Source organism: Phascolarctos cinereus, unplaced genomic scaffold, assembly GCF_003287225.1.
Source record: "Phascolarctos cinereus isolate Bilbo 61053 unplaced genomic scaffold, phaCin_HiC Scaffold_726;HRSCAF=1367, whole genome shotgun sequence".
Taxonomy (NCBI): domain Eukaryota; kingdom Metazoa; phylum Chordata; class Mammalia; order Diprotodontia; family Phascolarctidae; genus Phascolarctos; species Phascolarctos cinereus.
In genome coordinates this window covers 292,799,837-292,819,054 of record NW_027556098.1, presented here as the reverse complement: position 1 = coordinate 292,819,054, position 19,218 = coordinate 292,799,837, and the positions used below count along the sequence as shown (strand labels likewise).

Genomic DNA, 19,218 nt, shown 5'->3' with positions numbered 1-19,218 from the left:
GCTTATGACTTGTCCAAGGTCACACAAATAATGACTGTCAGTGATAGAATACAAACCTAAGTCCCGTGACTCCAGTGCCAAAACTCTTTCCACCATATCATACCCTTCTTGTAAAGATGCCAGGCCAATTCGGTCAGTGACCAAGTCTACAAATATGCTCACATATCTCCCATCTTTAAAAAACTCTCACTTGATCCTTTCATCCCTTCTAGTCCTATACCTCTCCTCTGTTTTGTGGATAAACTTGAGGAGGCCATCTATAATAGACACATCCATTTCCTGTCCTCTCACTCCTTTCTTAACTCCCTGAACTTTGGCTTCCAACGTCATCATTCAACTGAAACAGCTCTCTCAAAGTTAGAAATAATTTCTGGTCACATCAAATGGATTTTTCTCAAACTTCACTCTTCTTCACCTCTCTGTAGCCTTAGAAATTTGGTTTTCTCTTCACTTTAGGTTTGTGTGACACTGCCGTCACTTGGCTCTCCTCCTACCTGTCTGACCAGTATCCTCTGCTGGATTTTCATCTAGTTCACACCCACTAAACATGGGTGTCTTCCAGGGCTCTGTCTTGGGCTCCCTTTTCTTCTCCTTCCAAATATTTCACTTGGTGATCTCATCAGTCCCATGGATTCAATTACCGTCTTCATGCTGATAATTCTCAGGTCAATTTATCCACCTCTAACATCTCTCCTGAGCCCCAGACACATCTCCAACTGCCTTTTTGACATCTCAAACTGGATTTCCTGTGGACATCTTAAATTTAACATGTCCAAAATGGAACTCAATATTTTTTCAACCAAACCTCCCCCCTTCCTATTATTGTTCAGGGTACCACTATGCTCCCAGTCTCAGGCTCATGACCTACGTACAATCCTCAACTCTCAACTCTTTTTCATTGTCCCTGTCCCTATTCAATCAGTTGTCAAGTTTTATTCTACCCTTTGAAATATCTTTTGTATATACCCCATCTCTCCTCTGACACTGCCATCACCCTGGTATAGGCTTTTATCTATCTATCTAGACTATTACAATAAGTCTGCTGGTTGGTCAGCCTGCCTCATCTCTCCCCACTCCATTTTATCCTTCATTTAGTTATCAAATTGATTTTGCTAAGTCACAGCTCTGACCATGTCACCTCCCACCCCCAATTCAATAAACTCCAGTGGTTCCCTATTATAAAATCCTTTGTTCGGCTTTTAAAGTCCTTTATAACCTTGGCCGCTTCCTACCTTTCCTGTATTCTTACACCCTACTCCATTCCATGTACTCTATGATGCAGAGATACTGGCTTCCTTGCTGTTCCTTTTACACAACACCCCATCTCCTGACTCTGAGAATTTTCCTTAGCTGTCCCTCCCGTCTGGAACTCTTTCCCTCATCTCCATCTCCTGACTTCAATTCTTAGCTAAAGTTTCACCTTTTACAAGAAATCTTAGAAGTCCTCCTTAATCTTAGTGCCTTCCCTCTGAGACTATTCTCAATTTATCCAGCTCTAGCATATTGCCTGGCACAGAGTAGGTGCTTGTTTATTGATTGATTGATCCCAGTGTATAATTCTGCTTGTTACCAAGTTGTTTGTAGGTTGATAACAGGGTCTGAGGTGTTTTTTTCTTTTTTACCTTTCTTTGTATCCCCAGTGCTTAGCATAGTGTCTAGAACACAGTAGGTACATAATAAATGCTTGTTGACTTCAAGAGAAAAGGGTGAATAGTTATAGCCAGCAGCCAGATAGTCAGCGGGTCCCTAGAGTTTTAGGGCATTTAATGTGTCCTTTGTATATAACCACTTTTTACATTATTATGTGCTATGACCTATGTGTTTGCTATGCAATATACTATTATCGCTGTTATGTGTCATTGCTGTATATGTTAGTAATAATAATAATAGCTAACATTTATATATATTTACTCTGTGCTAGGCACTGTGCTAAGAGCTTTGCAATTATTATGTCATGTGATCCTCATGACAACCCTGTGATGTAGGTGCTATTATCTCAATTTTACAGATGAGAAAACTGAAGCAAAAAAAGATTAAGTGACTTGCTCAGGGTCACGCAGCTAGTGTCTGAGGCCAGGTCTGAACTCAGATGTTCCTCACTCCAGGCCCAGTGTACTATTCACTGTATCACCATGTTACACTGTATTATTGATCTATGTGTAAGTTGTATATTTCAGTATTTGGTCATAGTATTCAACTCGTTATGTGATACGTTTTTTGTATTACATGAAATTTGTTTTCCTAGACCATGATATATGCCATTGTTATATATATTTTGTGCTATGTAGTATGTTTGCTTTCTGCAGTGTTCACTGCATACAATTATATATGAATGTGATATATTAAGCACTTACATATGCATTATACTAGATAGTTGGGATAACTACTACCAGTGACTCTGTAATATAGAAGTTCTGATAACTATTTTCATAGAGGTTAAGTATACCCCATGTAATTTCCAAAGACTACAAATGTTTCACAGTTGGGAAGATAGGCAAGGAGCACATCTGTTAGCCAAAGAGCATGTAGAATTCAGATCTCTTGGGGAAAAGTAATATGAGACAAGGGCTGTTGTGTGGGGCTTTTCGAGACTGGATTAGAGATTAGCTAAGGCATTTATTATTTACTATATGCCAGACATTGTGCTAAGCACTTAGAATAAAAATTAAAGCAAAACAAAATATAGTCTCTGCCCCTCAAGGAATTTATAATCTAATGGGGGAAGACAACATAAAAGGGAGTGGAAAGGCAGGGTGGGATGGGGCAGGTAAAGTACCTGTTTGGAGGGAAGGTGGAAAAATAATCTAGTGAGTCAGGTACTGAGCCAAGTTAGAGGACAGCATGGAGTCAGTTTGCTTTTCACTATCTTTACCTGCTTGCCTGTGATAAACTAATTTTAGTAGATTTTATTGATATTTTTATTTACTATCATTCACATTTTCTAATGCACTGCTCTCCCCCACCATCCCAAGCAATCCCTTATAACAAAAATAAATGAGAGGGGGGAAAAAGTTTAGCAAAACTAACTAAAACATTGCAAAACGTAGGACATTATATGTGATTTTCCACACATGTCCTCTACCCATTCATCCTAGGACCTGGGGTGTCTAAAATTCAACGAGTTCACCTACTTAGGAGGCCATTCCTTTCTCACAGGTATTGGGAATTGCATGAGATAGTCTATTTTTTTCAAATCTTTAATAAAAGCAGTAAGGTAGCTAAGATCTAGGCTGAGCAATGAGGCAGCTTTGACTTCCTCAAAATGACAGGACATTCTTTTGATTTACCACAAAGTACATTTCTTTTGATTTTAATTCAATGAATAATGAAGAAAATGTAAGATTCTCAGAAAATCAGAAGTATTAATAATGATCATATATTACTTAAAACCAAAAATTGTAAATTGTGATTTAGAGGAAAGAATGCTGGACTTGGAGTTAAGAGAAAAATATGTCCAAATTTTGCATCTGTCATTATGGTGACAGATGTATGAAGCAGGGCAAGTCACTGCCTTTCTGAGTTGCTTTTTCCTTAATGGTAAAATGGGAGTAATAGTGGGGATACTTGCATACTTCATTTTGACAGTTCTATTGTAAGGAAAGTAAACTTGCTGCATAACTACGAGTTGTTTGTTATGAATAAATATAACTAAATTTAAGTCCACACATAAAAACAAAATCATATATTCAAAGAGTTTGCTGTGAATATATTTAATTTTATTACTTTCACAAAAATACCTTTAACATAAAATATATGGAGTAAATAAAGATTTAACAAGATTTATATTGTGTATATAATTATGGACTAGATTTTTATTCTAAGTAACTTTCAGGAAGAATTCTAGAACTCATTAGTAGTATTACATGGGAAATGAAGGATGGAAGTCTATTCCTCTATTAGTAATCCAGAATAATAATAATCCAACATAGAGGAATGGAATTTTATTTTCCTTTTTTTTAAAAGTACACACATTTTATGTGAATTAAAAACTAAATTTTGGTCAGAGGTTGAGTTCTACCAAAGTGCTCATAAACATTATTATAAAATGAAAAATAAAAACAGAATAGCCATATGTATGTGTATATATATATATATATATATATATATATATATATATATATATATATATATATATATATATATATATATGCATACATACACACACACATATACTTGGGATATCAATTAGAAAGATAGTTCACCTACACCAAAACAATGGTACAAAACATTAACATGACGTTTTAAAGGATCCACAACCATGTAAGCAAATGATTGTTCATGACTTTTTGTTGAAGGGTAGCACATACCATTTTCATCCTAAAAAAAAACACAAACAAACCCCAAATTACTACATATAATACTGGATTTGAGTTTTATTAAAATACTTGAATTTAGTATTTTTATTAAAGCCCCATGGAAATATTCAATAAGGAACTTTGGCAAATAATGAAACAGTTATCATTTAACATTTATTAACAACATATTGTGCTAGGTTTTGTACCTGAAAAATAAAATTCTTGTCTTCTAAATTAGATATCAGAGTTTAAAAATATTCTTTTGGAAAATGGTAAACTCCCAAGATTATAATTTTTAAAATTTTTTTGTTACTTTTAGGTTAGAATGGAAGCCATGGGATTTGAATCTCCTCAATTTGATAACAAACAATGCTTTTCTCACAGCAATAATTTAAGTTATTAGAGTCAATGCTTAAAAGTATCAGGATTTTAAGCTTTCTAGCATTCTAGAAATTTTAAAATTATGGTGGTATTTTCTTTCATTTCCTTCATGTTTTCAAAATTATGATTAGGTGCAAAAACTATGTGATTGGCTACAACTTGGTCATACACTAATCTTTGAGGTAAGTAAGGAATATTGTTGGGAACAGGTAGCAGGAATGATAAGAGGAAAATGGGAAAGAAAAAAGAAAGTTTGTAAAGCAGCTGTTCCCAAATAGGTGTATAATTCATCTGTAGCTTCAGTGTTATCACACTTAATTATTAGCTTAGTCTCCCTGAATCACAGTAAGCTCACAATGATTTCAGGGTCCATCTAATCTAATTCATATCTGAACAAGAGTCATCTTTACAATAAATCCAACAAGCAGTCACATAACCTTTGCTTATAGATCTCTAGGGAGGGGGAACCCATGGCTGTCCAAGACAGTCACTTTCGGAGAGATCTAGTGGGGAGATTTTTTTCTTTTTAGTAGCAAATCATAATTTGTCTGAAACTTCCACCCGTCATTCCTAGTTCTGCCATTTGGGACCAATCGGAACAAGTAGAGTTTTTGTTTCACAGGACAACCAACCCTTCAAATACTTGAAGAAGACTATCATAACACTCCTAACTCTTCTCTAAAATTTCTAATTTCTTCAACTGACCCTCATGGATTTACTCAGGCCTCTTTAGTATTCTGGTTGCCCTCCCCCTAGATACTCCTCAACTTTACAAAGTCCTTCATAAAATATGGCATCCTCAAACTGAATATAATACTCCAGAAGTGTTCTATGGCCTCCTTGTCCCTGGAAGTTACATATTAATGAAGCCTAAGATCAAATTATCTTTCTTGGCTGCTGCACTGTTGGAACATATTGAGTTTGTAGTCCACTATAACTCCCTGATGGTTTTTTTTTTTCCAGACCTCGATATCTCCTTGTACTTATACTTGTGAAACTGGTGTTTTTTTTAACCCAAGTTACTCTTTTTATCTTTATTCATTTTTATCTCATTAGATTTATCCCAACATTCTAACCTACTGGCATATTTTTTTTTAACCTAGATTCTATTATCTATGGTGTTATCTAGAAGACCTATAGCCATCATCAACACTGACTAAAGAACACATGAGGTGGGAGGATTGCACAGAGGCACACTCAAAAATACTAACATTACAATTAGAATTTAGGGATCAATTAATTCCTCATGCTTCTCTGTTATCTATTTTCTGATCACTGAGCAAATGTTCCTCCCCTATTGCTAAAATGACACAAAGCTGAATACCCCTATTTCCTTCTATTCCTTGAAACTGATTAAAACTTATTCTACTCATGCTCATTCCTTTCCTTATCCATTCTGTTGTGCCTTGTGACCAACCCATATCCTTTATTCTAAATCAACCCCCCTACATCTTCAAATGTTTTTTTTTTCTCAAATGTTCCTTCCATGCCTTCTATTTTACTAAAACCTGACTTGCTAAGGATTCCTGGTTCATTCACATGATGAACCCTGAGAACAGAATCTTAGAGTTGGAAGAGATGTTAGATATCATCTGGTCCAATCCATACCTGACCAAGAATACCTTCTACAATAACCCTCCCCCCCCAAAGGGTTTATCTAGGTTTTGCCTTGAGACATCCAATGAGTGGGAAATTACTTCATTTCCCTGACAGCACATTCCAATTTTTGGATGACTTTAATTGTTAGAAAGAAAAAAGAAGTAAAATAAGACTTGGGTCACTCAGCCTTCTTCACCTTCATATGAGAGGTACAAATTCTGTCTTGTATTATAATTATCTGTGTACTTGCCTCACTCCCCATAGTAAATGGTAATCTCCTTAGAGTAAGGAACTATTTCTTACCAGGCTTCAACATAAATGATTGAGTGAATGAGGCAATCTAGGCCATGCCTTATTCACATCTGTATTTCTCACATACTTGGTATTTTGTAGAAATAAAGGCAAATTTCATAAAGATTTTATTTGTTCAATGAATAGATACATGAATGAACATTCTTCCAGCACCTAGTAGTACTCCTACAATTCCATCAGTAATAAGTACCTAAATACTCGTCTATCCAGTTTTCCCTCAATCCACTTAGTAATGAATGTACATAAAGAGTAGCAGAATAAGACTTACGTATGCTGTAACCTTAAAGACAACAGAAGTAACACATATATTTTTGGTCTGAGGTTCCTTTATAACACTAGAATCAAAGGAAAACATATTTTAGACATATATCTATACGCGCTTTTATCTTTTATTTACATAGTTCTAGTCAATGGTAATTTAGATATAATACAATACAAATTTAGATACAATATTATACTTTCATTCCTCTTGGTCATAGGAATATCATGAATAATCAATGTATTTATAAAGTAAATGCTCTAAGTGAGAAGATGCCCTTCTTTTATATGATGACATATGCTACATATCATTTGCCAAAGCATGTATGTTTTTTTTTTCAAAGTAATTTTTTAGTCATGTCTGATTCTCTGTGATCCCATATGGGGTTTTCTTGGCAAAGATATTGGAGTGGTTTGCCATTTCCTTCTTCAGCTCTTTTTACAGATGAGGACACTGAGGCAAACAGGATTAAGTAATGTGCCCAGGGTCACATAGCTACTAAATGTCTGAGGCTGTATTTGAATTCAGGAAAATGAGTCTTCTTGATTGCAGGCCTGACACTCTATACTGCACCACCTAGCTGCATAGAAAGTCTATAATCAAGATATCTGTTCCTCCCTTTCCCCAAACTGGAATCATAACAGGATTTCACATCAAGTGGTCAATCTATAGCTTCTGAACAGGTCTCAGATATGGTGGAGTCCATCGTTGGTTCAAAAATATGGAAACAACAGAAAAGAATGTTATATTACAAGTACTAGAAGGGACATTAGAAATAATTTAGTCCAATTTACAGATAAAGAAACTGAAATCCAGAGAAGTGAAATTGCATACTCAAGGTTACACTGCTAGCTAGTGGCAGAGCTGTGATTAGAATGTAGGCCTCCTGACTTCCACTACAATTTTTTTAAACAACATCAAAATGCATTTGATCTCTCATAAGGGGAGAATTTGAAAAGAAATCTATCAGTATGGGATGAATATATGCAGGTACATCAGTATGCATAAATATGTCTGTGAAATTGTATGGTTTAAAGGGAAACGAACTCATTCTACCATTGTCAATACATGAGTAAAAGGGTATAGGACTGATAAACATTTTGTGGTTTTTTTCCTTGTTTTTGTTTTGTTTGTTTTTGCTAGTTAATAGAGTTAAGTGACTTGCCCAGGGTCACACAGCTAGTAAATATCAAGTGTCTGAGGTTGGATTTGAACCCAGGTCCTCCTGACTCTAGGGCCAGTGCTCTATCTACTGCACCACCTAGCTGCCCCTACACATTTTATATTTTTGTCTGCTCTGTGAGTTACTATGTCAAAAAATTAATTCCAAGAAGATAAACTTGGATCACATTTGGAAAATCACCCAGTGCTTTTAATAACCTCAAACTGTTCATTGCTGCAAAAGTCCCTTTTTAAACATTTCCCAATAATTCTATGTGGCTATAAGTCACGGACCATTATGATTCCACTCTAGTCCATCCTCACCTCATCTGTCAAGGTGAAGTGTCCAAAAGTGAAGGTCTGACCATGTCACCTCCCTTACTCAATAAACTCTAGTGGTTCCCTATGACCTCCAAGAAAAAATATAAAACTCTCTGTTTGATATTCAACATCTTTCATAGTCTAGCCTCCCTCCCTCCCTCCCCCACTTTTCCAGACTTCTTAAAGCCTATACCTCAGTGTCAGTGGCCTCCTTATTTTTCCTGGAATGAGACACTCCATCTCCTGATGCCTGGCATTTTCTCTGGCTGGTCCCCATTCATGGAATGCTCTCCCTCCCCATCTCTACCCTCTTGGCTTCCGTGACTCCCTTCAAGTCCCAAATAAAATCCCATCTTCTACAGAAGCCCTTTCCTGATCCCCCTTAATTCTAGTGCCTTTCCTCTGTTAATTATTTCCAGTTTGTCTTACATATAGTTTGTACATAGCTGTTTCCATATTGTCTCCTTCATTAGACCATGGGCTCCTTGAGAATAGAGACCATCTTTTATCTTTCTTTATGTCCCCAGAATTTAACACAATCCCTGGAAAATAGCAGGCACTTAATAATGTTTATTGAGTGACTGGAAGAATTCAAATGATAAATAACTCAATGAATGATCAATTGGGAAATGTATTGTATTAGTATACTATCTACTAAAAATGCACATGGTATTACTGTTTTGTGTCAGTCATGAATTGAGAGACAAGATATAGCTTCCCATGGAGTACATTGGTATCCCCTAAATATTACAAGAGCAAAGGTAAGACATCCAAGGCACTGGGTAGATTTTTCATGAGGGTTTACTGGAAAACATGAACGGACAGAATGAGAAGGTATTAAGGGACCATCTGCATAGCTGGAGATAAGTAAAGAAACAGCCATTTTAAAAGCACCTACTATGTGCCAGGTACTGTGCTAAGTGCTTTACAAATATTATCTCAGTTGATCTTCAAAAAACCCTGGGATGTAGGTGCTATTATTATCCCCATTTTACAGTTGAGGAAATTGAGGCAATTTAAGTAACTTGCCTACAGTCACACAGCAGGGAGGTGAGATCAAATTTGATCTCAGATCTTCCTGACTTTAGGCCTACTGCTCTACCTACTGTACCACCTAGCTATAGTTGAACAGCAAACCTGCACCAATCAAGTCACAGATTTATAAATGTATCAATACCAAATATAGTTTAAACAAATGGGGTTGGAACTGCTACAATCATGAGCAATTATTTCTTTATTCCTAGATTCTTTTTTCTAGTTTGGTCTTTACTTCACCCTTTGTTCTAACACAGTTTAAGAGGGAAAAAATAAACTTTAGTATGAAAATAAAGAATAATGCTTTTCTTTGTGAAAACTGTCAGTGATTTACAAATTATTAATTTTACTGAATGTAAAGTAAACTTTAAAAAACTAAGGAAGGAAACAAGCATTTATTAAGCACCTACTAGCTGCCAGGCACTGTGCTAAGTATTACAAGTATTATCTCATTTGATCCTCAAGGAAAACAACCCTGGGAGGTAGGTCTATTATTATTCTTTTTTATGGTTGAGGAACCCAAGGCAAACAGAGGTTAAGTAACTTGCCCAGAGTTACAAAACTAGTAAGGTGTCTGAGGTCAGATTTAAACTCAGCTTTTCTTGTCTCCAGGTCTAGTACTACCATTCTCCTTTGGTGTTAATAGAACATCTTTGGAGAATCTAAAACTTAATTAACCCACTGAAAGTTAATTTGAGATTCTAAGGAATACATATATATCTTCGGTAGAGAAAACACAAAATAAACCTTGAAGGAAATGGGACATGAGGGGGGTAAGTAACAGCAGAGCTGCTATTATGAGCCAGTTGAGAAGCTAATTTTTCTGTTCTTGTCACTAAAGAATTTTATAAGAAGTAAAGAAGTTTGCAAGAAGTGGGGATGTGGGGGAAAGGGGAGACCTTATATAGGAGAGACCAAGGAAATAAGATAAAAAAATGCAACTACAAATGTCCTACAAATAGAGGATTTGCAGACATAGAGTTTATACATTCCACTGAATCCTATAGACCACGCTGAAGAGAAAATGTAACACTTATGAAATTAATTACAAAAAACTACATGTATAACATTCCTGCTAAGTATAAAAAATATAATTTTTTATTAAAAAAATTCAAAGATTCCCCAAAAGAATTTTAGTCTATGTGTAGTGGGGGGGGGGAGACGACGGACGGCGTATAGGTAATTACTTTAGATTTGGATACAATTGGAGCATTGGATATGGAGAAATGCTGGTTAGAGAGAAGAGAAAGACAGCTGATGAGTGTATATAGGATTGAGGCAAGGCCAGTAATACCTCAGTCTTATGTGGCGTGTAGTCACGGGGTAGAAGGAATGAGAGTGGGTCACAGGAAGGCTATTTTTAAGTGACCATAAATGGACAGCACACAGAGTGGTCAAACAAATAATTTTGCTTATATTCAGTCAACTGATCAGACATTAACACATTATGGTCTAGAAATATTACCTTACAAGATCCTTATAGATAGTCTTTGTGGTTTCCAGATATGGGTCAAGTATATCTTCATACTGACAAAGAAGTCCACCGAGGCAAAGATGTTTAAAAATACAAAAAAGGAACTCTTGACGATCCAATGGACTGAATACCTCATATTTTTCAGAGTCGTCTATTAGTAAAACCTTATATAAGATGAGAAAATATGGTTTAATCTCAAGGTAACATTAGCTTAAGAATATCTGATGTTTTTGGAAATGAGTTTGTGTTCAAATCTTTTTTTTTAGTAAAGATTTTTTTTATAGGTAGTACAGGGTTATTAGTGAATTTTTTGAAATTCCTGCATGAAGACCAAAAGCCAGAGCAATCTAGATGAGTATCTTAGCTGTTTTGCTTCTACCTTATCATTAGACATTTCATTGAAGGACTTCTCTAGCACTTGCCACACATAATTCCTCTTTGCTCCTACCCTGGGGCAGTGGCCTTATCATTTAAAAATGCTTTTCATTTATTCTTGGTGTTTAGCTTTGTTGTTGTTCAGTCTTTTCAGTCGTGTCTGACTCTTTGTGACCTCATTTGGGGTTTTCTTGGCAAAGATACTGGAGTGATTTGCCATTTCCTTCTCCATCTTATTTTACAAATGAGGAAACTGAGGCAAACAGGGTTAAGTGACCTGCCCAGGATCACATAGCTAGTAAGTATCTGAGGTCAAATTTGAACTCAAATCTTCCTGATCCCAAGCCCAGGGCTCTATTCACTGTACCACTCAGCTGCTCTGATTTTTATTTCACTTTGCTCCTATCAGCTTATCCCTCTTGTAACATGTCTGGGCCTTAGTCTCTTCATCTATAAAAGGAAAATGTTAGACTAGATGACCTCTGAGGTCCCTTCCTATTCCACCACACCATATTTACATGTAAAATGTATGTGCTGATCACTGGTGGACTTATCAACTTGGTTGTGTTATACATGTGTGTTTGCGTCTGTATATAACATGTAATTTAAAAACACCTTTGACTTAACAGTTAAATACAATAAAATTCTGCTATTGTTTTTCCATATTAAAATGTATTTTCATATTTTATTCTTTTCTCCACACACATTATATGCACACATATTATTGTATATGTGTTTTTCACATATATGTGAGAGAGAGGCAGTGGATATAGTGGATAAGAGTGCTGACCTTAAAGTCAGACCTGAATTAAACTCCTGCCTGTGACACATAGTGGCTGTGTGATCTGGGGCAAATAACTTCATTCTCAGCAGTCTAGCCAAATTTCTAAGAGGTCTTGACTTCTATTGGCAGAGGCAGTTTCTTTATCTGGGAGTTCTCTAAACCAGTGACACCATAGGTGTAGTCCTCATCATTGTCCCTACATTATAAAGATAGAAGAAACAGGAAACCCCAGGCATTATATGTCAGTATGTATACATGCACAAGTATATATGTGTATATAATACATATGTTTGTGTGTGCATGTATAGATGTAATATATATATGTATATACAGAGAGAATTGAAGTGACAGCACTTTTAAAAATGTTTTCCGAATGTATGGTGGTACAACTAACTAGTTAAGTTGGGATAAGTGAGAGTATAGACCTTGAGAGATCATCTGTTCCAACCCCCTGGTTTTACTGATGTAAGAAACTGAGGCCTAGAGAGGCTAGGTGACTTGTATATGATCATATATAGTAAGTAACCGAGTCAGAATTTGAAAGTAGGTCATCTGATTGTAGATCTAGTACAGATGCTTTTAAATAGTTATTAAGTTGAATATCAGAAACTGATTTATTTGTAGTTAGGACCTGCCCTAAAACAGAAAATCTTGATTCAGAGTTTGATGTTTTAAAAATACTTTATCAGTAAAGTTATAAATAATAGAACAGTATCAATTTTAACTCAATGAGGGTGTTTCTTCTGTTATTTTTATTTCAAACATCACTAGATATATTATTTTTCATTAACTTGTTATTTTAAAACTCTGGTTCAAATCTTGGCCCTGTCACTTACGGGTTATATAATTTTGGCCTAATTTTCCCCTTCTGTAAAATAAGAATATCATGATGCAGCCATCTAACTCTAGATAATTTTTGCAAAAAATCAACTGCTATATCACATCTATCTATCTATCTATCTATCTATCTATCTATCTATCTATCTATCTATCTATCCACACACATATACACACACACATATGTCTGTTTATCTACAAGAAGATGCTTTTTGAACTGTAAAGTACTACTCAAATATAAGGCATTATTATAAACATAATAAAAGTATTAATAAGTTTTATTGTTCTTAAGCCTTGGATCAAGCTGTCCTCCCTATTTGGGCAAATTGTCAATTTACAAATGGGCCCTGCCCATTTTTCAAAAATATCTTGGCAAACAGTATTCGCTCATAACTGTTTGTTGATTGAATAGCATATCTACAGGTATATGTGTGTGCATATAGGTAAATTATATCATTAAATGATCAGAAAATTATTAGATTGTAGAATTTGACATTTTCCTTCTCAACTTAATGGTTTATTTAAATTGTGAAACATAATACAGTGAAAGGAACAGGATTTGGAGTCAGAGGAGCTGGATTCAAACTCCAGTTCTGGTCACTGCCTGTGTAACCTTGGTCAAGTGACTTTACCTTCTTGGGTCTCTATTCCTCATGTGTAAAGACTGGGTTGGACTAGATGGCCTTAACTAAGGTTCTATCTAGCTCTACATTTGTGATCTGTGATGAAGAATCCTTATTAAAAACAATTTTGTTGAACCTAGAAAAATGGTAAGATTATGCTTCTGTTCTAAGGCTAATTGTTTCTAAATAGTCTTTTGAAGTCTCTGAGGACAACAGCTTTACTTAATAGAACAAACACAATACTTTAATCAAGAACCAACTGGGTACAGAGGACAGAAATGGAAGAAGACAGAGTAGTTATATAAAAATTAAGGTGAGAACAGGAATGCTCAAGTAGGTATAACACATTAATTTACTGTGCAGATATTACATACTTCACAAATACAGCATGTACGTAATAAGTAGCATATATTGATCAGTGCCCAAGGTATGAAAATTACTCAAAAAAATACTCTACAAGTTTGTTACCACTGTACTTACTTTTCTTAACTCATCAGAAATGAGAAAAGGGTCACAGAAATTATCCAAACATTTAACAATATGTCCGTTCTCTCGAACAATTTCTTCAGAATATAATCGGTCAAAAAATGACATTGAAATTTGTGTGCAGGGAATACTTATGGCTTCAACTTTCTTTACTTCTGCTCCTGAAAGATTGTATTTTACAGAGAATAAGAATAATTTATCTATTATTCTAAATTACCTCCAAAAGTAAAATTCTCAGAATATCATTAATCAGGGCCATAGAAAGTAAAATAGAATCTACTGTCCAAGAATATAAGAATCTACTAAAATGAAATTATATTTAAAAATATTTAAGATTTATATTGAAGAATATATAGGTTCTTATCTTTTTTCCCTAGTCATCTTTGGAAATAGACCTAGTAAAGGTATTGCTGGGTCAAAGGGTATAGGCAGTTTAATAACTCTTTGGGCATAATTCCAGATTTCTCTCCAAAATGGTTGGATCAGTTCACAATTCCACCAACAATGAATTAGTGTTCCAATTTTTCCACATCTCCTCCAACATTTGTCACTTCCCCTTTTAATTATTTTAGCCAATTTAGTAGGTGTAAAATATCTCAAGTTTATTTTAATTTGCATTTCTCTAATCAATAATGATTTAGAGCATTTTTTCATATGACTACAAATTGTTTTGATTTCTTCACTGGAAAATTGCCTGTTCATATCCTTTGACTATTTATCAATCTGGGAATGACTTATATCCTTACAGATTTGACAAAGTTCTTTATATATTTGAGATATGAGACTTTTATCTTAGAAACTTTCTATAAAATTTCCCCCCAATTTTCTGCTTTCCTTCTGATCTGGGGAATTGGTTTTATTTATATGAAACCCTTTTAATTTAATGTAACTGAAATTATACATTTTATACCTAACTTTGCTCTCTATCTCTTGTTTATTCATAAACTCACAATCCATAAGTCTAATAAGTAATATGTTCCATGTTCTTCTAATTTTCATGTACTATCTCTCTTTATATCTAGGTCATGTATCTACTTTGACCTTATCTTGGTAAATGGTGTAAGATATTGGTCTATGCCCGGTTTCTGCCACGCCGCTTTTCAATTTTCCCAATAATTTTTTACCAAATGATGAATTTTTATCCCAAAATCTTAAGTCTTTACACTTGTCAAATACTTGAAGTATTCATCATTTCTAGCATTTACTTCATTTTTGTAATCACTTTTTAAAAAATGTAGCAAAAGGTTCAATAATACAGGCTAACTGAAAGGAAGTTTAATGTCATTTAGGAAAAAGAAACCCTCAATTACAGAATGTCTGAAGGAAATCCAATAAAGACTATATTATCAGGGATTGTTTTCATAGTATGCTACTACAGAATGGGATGAACTCACCCATAAAATCAAAGAGAATAGGAGTATGGATTAGAAAATAGAATTCAACAATATGTTGTTTATAAGTAATTCACTTGAAACATAAATACTCATATAGACTAAAAAATGGGGGGGTTAGATCAGAACTATTTATTATGCTTCAGATGAACTAAAAAAAGCAGGAAGCAATCGTGATTTTATACAATGTTACAGAAATAGGGGCATGATAAATAGAAGTAAACAGGGAAAATACATTATGCTTAACATTACGCTTCAAGGTACCATAGATGATGTATCAATATCAATACTGTGTGTGTGCATGCATTGACTGAACAGCACAGTATCTAAATACTTAGGGAATATTTAATTGAAATGTAGGTAAAAATGGACAGTAAAAATATAACAGCAGGAAACCTCAATGCATCCTTTTCAGACCTAAACAAATCTAACAAGAAGATAAATAGGTAAGATGTTAAGGATTTACTTTTAAATTTTATTTCTCTAAATGCTTTATTAACAAAACAGTGAAAGTAGAAATCAATGAATTGGGGATAATGTTCCTCTAAAGACCAAATTAGAAATTCTGAAAACCAGAGAATTACAAAATTGAAGGAAAAAAAAACACATTGAACTGCTAAATAAATCCAGGAGCTTTAAAAACAAACAAATAATCTGATTTTTAAAAAGAACAAAAGTAATCAGTAAAGTTTACAACAACTGAAGGTGCAGCAAAGGAAACTATCCGGAACTATTATGCCCAATTATATACCAACAAAACTGATAACTTAGATGAAATGGATGAATATTTACAAAAATATAAAATATCCAAATTAACAGAAGAAATAGATTATTTAAATAACCCAATATGAGAAAAATAAATTGAGTTAAGTCATAAACTCCCAAAAAGAGGGAAAAAACTCTAGGACCAGACAGATTTACAAGTGAATTCTATCAAATATTCAAAGAACAATTAATTTCTGTATCACATAAACTGCTTGTAAAAATATGAAAAGAACCTTTTAAACTCTTTCAATGATACAAATATGGCCTTAATACCTAAGCAAGGGAGAGACAAAGACATGAAAGAAAACTTTGGATCAACATCCCTAATGAACATTGATGGAAAAATTTAAATAAAATATTAGCAAAGAGATTATAATAACATATTAAAAACATTTATACAACATGACCAGGTTGGATTTATATCAGGAATACAGGGTTGGTTCAAAATAAGAAAAAGTGTAAACATAATAGACAATATTAATAACAAAAATAATAAAAATCCCACCTATCAATAGATAACTGAAAAGACTTCTGACAAAACCCATAACTTGTTTCTGTTAAAAAAAAAATTAGAAAGCATAGGAATAAAAGGATTGCTCCTTAATATAGTAAGTATTATCTGTCTAAAATAAAGAGTGAACACTATGTCTAACAAAGAAAAATTAAGAGGCCTTTATACAAAGATCACCATTATTATTTAACATGGTACTGGAAATGCAGCAACAAGACAAGAAAAAGAAATGGAGGGAATAAAGGCAGGCAAAGAGGAAACAGAACTATCACTTTTTGCAGATGATAGTTTACTTAGAGAACCCTAAAGCATCAACTAAAAATTAATTGAAACAACAAATTAAGGAAAATTGCAGGATATAAAACAAATCCCCCTAAACCATTAGCTTTCCCATTCACTACCAACAAAACCCAAAAGGAAAGAAGAGAAAGAGAAGTTACATTCCAAATAGCTATAGAATACACAAAGTATGACTTTATGAACCACGTCATACCCAGGAAATGCATGAATGCAACTACAAAGTATTCTTTAATGAAATACAAACCTAAGTAATTGGAGAAATGTTAATTACTCATTTGTTTGTCATATCAATACAATAAACATGACAAAAATGCTTAAAATAATTTACTTACTCAGTGACAAGTCAGTCAACTACCACAGGATTATTTTATAGAGCTAGAATAGGAAAAAATAGTGAAATTCATCTGGAGGAATAAAAGGTCAAGAATTTAAAGGGAAACGACAAACAAAAGTAGGAAAGAAGGGGACCTAGCAGTTCTAGATATCAAACTATACCAAATAATCATCCAAATGATCTGGTACTGGTTAAAAAATAGGCAGGAAAATCAATGAAATAGATTAGATTCATAACATATAAAAGAAAATGAACACAGTAGCATAGTGTTCAATAAATCTAAAGATCCCAGGTACTAGAGTAAGGACTGATGAAAACAAACTGCAGAGAAAAGCTGTTTGAAAGAAAGTACGTATTGATTAATACCTCACATAGTATATTAAGAGAAGCTCTAAATGTATACATAATTTAGGCATAAAAGGTAACATCATAAGCAAATTAGAGAAGCACAGAAGAAACTACCTTGAAGATATATGGATAGGAGAAGAGCTCATAATCAAACAAGAGATAGAGAGGACATAGATAAAATGGGCAATTTTGATTATAAAAAATTAAAAAGTGTTGCACCAAAAAACTCAATACAGTTAAAATTAGAAGATCAACAGGTAACTTGGAAAAAAATTATTTGCACTTTCTCTTATGCAGGCCTCATATCTAAGACACCTAAGGAAATGATTCAAGTCTATGAGAGTAAGAGCCATTTCCAAATAGATGACTGGTTAAAGCATATGAATAGGATGTTTTCAAAGGAAGAAATCCAAGCTATCAACATCCATCTGAAAAAATGCTAAGGCACTAATATTTATAGAAATCGAAATTAAAGCAACACTAAGGCTTCACCTCATATCCATCAGATTGGCAAAGATGACAAATGAGGAAAATGACAAATGCTGGAGGGGTTTCAGGTAAATGGACACGCTAATAAACTATTGGTGGAGCTGTGAATTAGTCCAAGAATTCTTAGAAGCATTTGGGAAATAAGCACATGAATGCCTAGCTATGCCACTGTTAGGTCTATACCCCAAAGAGATCACAGAAAGAGAAAAAGGACCCATATGTATAAAAATATTTATTGGAGCTTTTTTGTGATGGCAAAGACCTAAAATCTAAGGGAGCTCCTGCCTACTGAAAATGGCTAAAAAATTACGGTATATGAATGTAATAGAATAATATTAAGCCATAAAGAAATGAGTGGCTTCATAAAACCATGAAAACTTATATGAGCTGATGCACAGTGAAGTGAGCAAAATCAGAACAATTTATACAACAATAATATAAAGAAAAATAACTTTGAAAGATTTAAGAACTTTGATCAGTGCAATGATGAACCATAATTCCAGCAAACTGAAGATGAAACTCGCTAACTATATCTCCTAAGAGATATATATAGGCTAAATATTCAGAATGAGACATATAATTGTAGACATGCCCAATGCAGCAATTTGCTTTTCTTGAATCTGCATATGTTTTATAAAAGTTTTTTTTTCTTTTTCTTTTCTAATGGTGGCAGATGGGAGTTGGAGAGGGAAAAATAAATGTTTATTAACTGAAAAAACTGAATGAAAAAAGAAATGCAATAGAGTCAGCAAGTATTTCCAACAATCATTTATTTTCTCTCTCCCTTCTCCTCCCCAAAGAGAAAGAAAAAGAGAAAAACAATTTTTTTGTAATAAATGTGAAAAGAGAAATACAAATTCCCACATTGCTCATGTTTAAAAATGTAAGCATCACTCTACATATTGGATCCATCACTTTTCTTCTCTCATTCTTCATCACTGGTTTGCTGGAGTCATCGTCGGTCACTGCATTGAATGGAAATTTTAATCAACAAGCATGCATCAAGTACCTACTATGTATAAGGTACAGTGTTAAAGACAAAATGAGAACAAATCCTTGTCTTTTAAGGATTTCACATTCTTCTTGAGAAGTCCTACTTTAATGCATAGATCAGAATCATCTATATAATTAGGATGTA

The 19,218-nt window shown here is 34.1% G+C and overlaps 1 protein-coding gene across 2 annotated transcripts in view; it reads right to left on the bottom strand.

Moving 5' to 3' along the window:
* Window positions 1-3,708: 3,708 nt before the first annotated feature.
* Window positions 3,709-19,218, bottom strand: part of CFAP300 (cilia and flagella associated protein 300) — a 28,269-nt gene continuing 12,759 nt past the window's right edge. The window contains exons 4-7 of one of the 2 annotated variants that reach the window (XM_020996101.2): window positions 13,937-14,103; window positions 10,829-11,001; window positions 6,856-6,922; window positions 3,709-4,317 (exon numbers count right to left, since the gene is read on the bottom strand). In XM_020996101.2, coding sequence (XP_020851760.1) covers window positions 4,186-4,317; window positions 6,856-6,922; window positions 10,829-11,001; window positions 13,937-14,103 — 539 coding nt within the window. In that variant the 3' untranslated portion in view covers window positions 3,709-4,185. The remainder of the gene's footprint in view (window positions 4,318-6,855; window positions 6,923-10,828; window positions 11,002-13,936; window positions 14,104-19,218) is intronic. The other variant, XM_078156833.1, reaches the window with a different exon arrangement.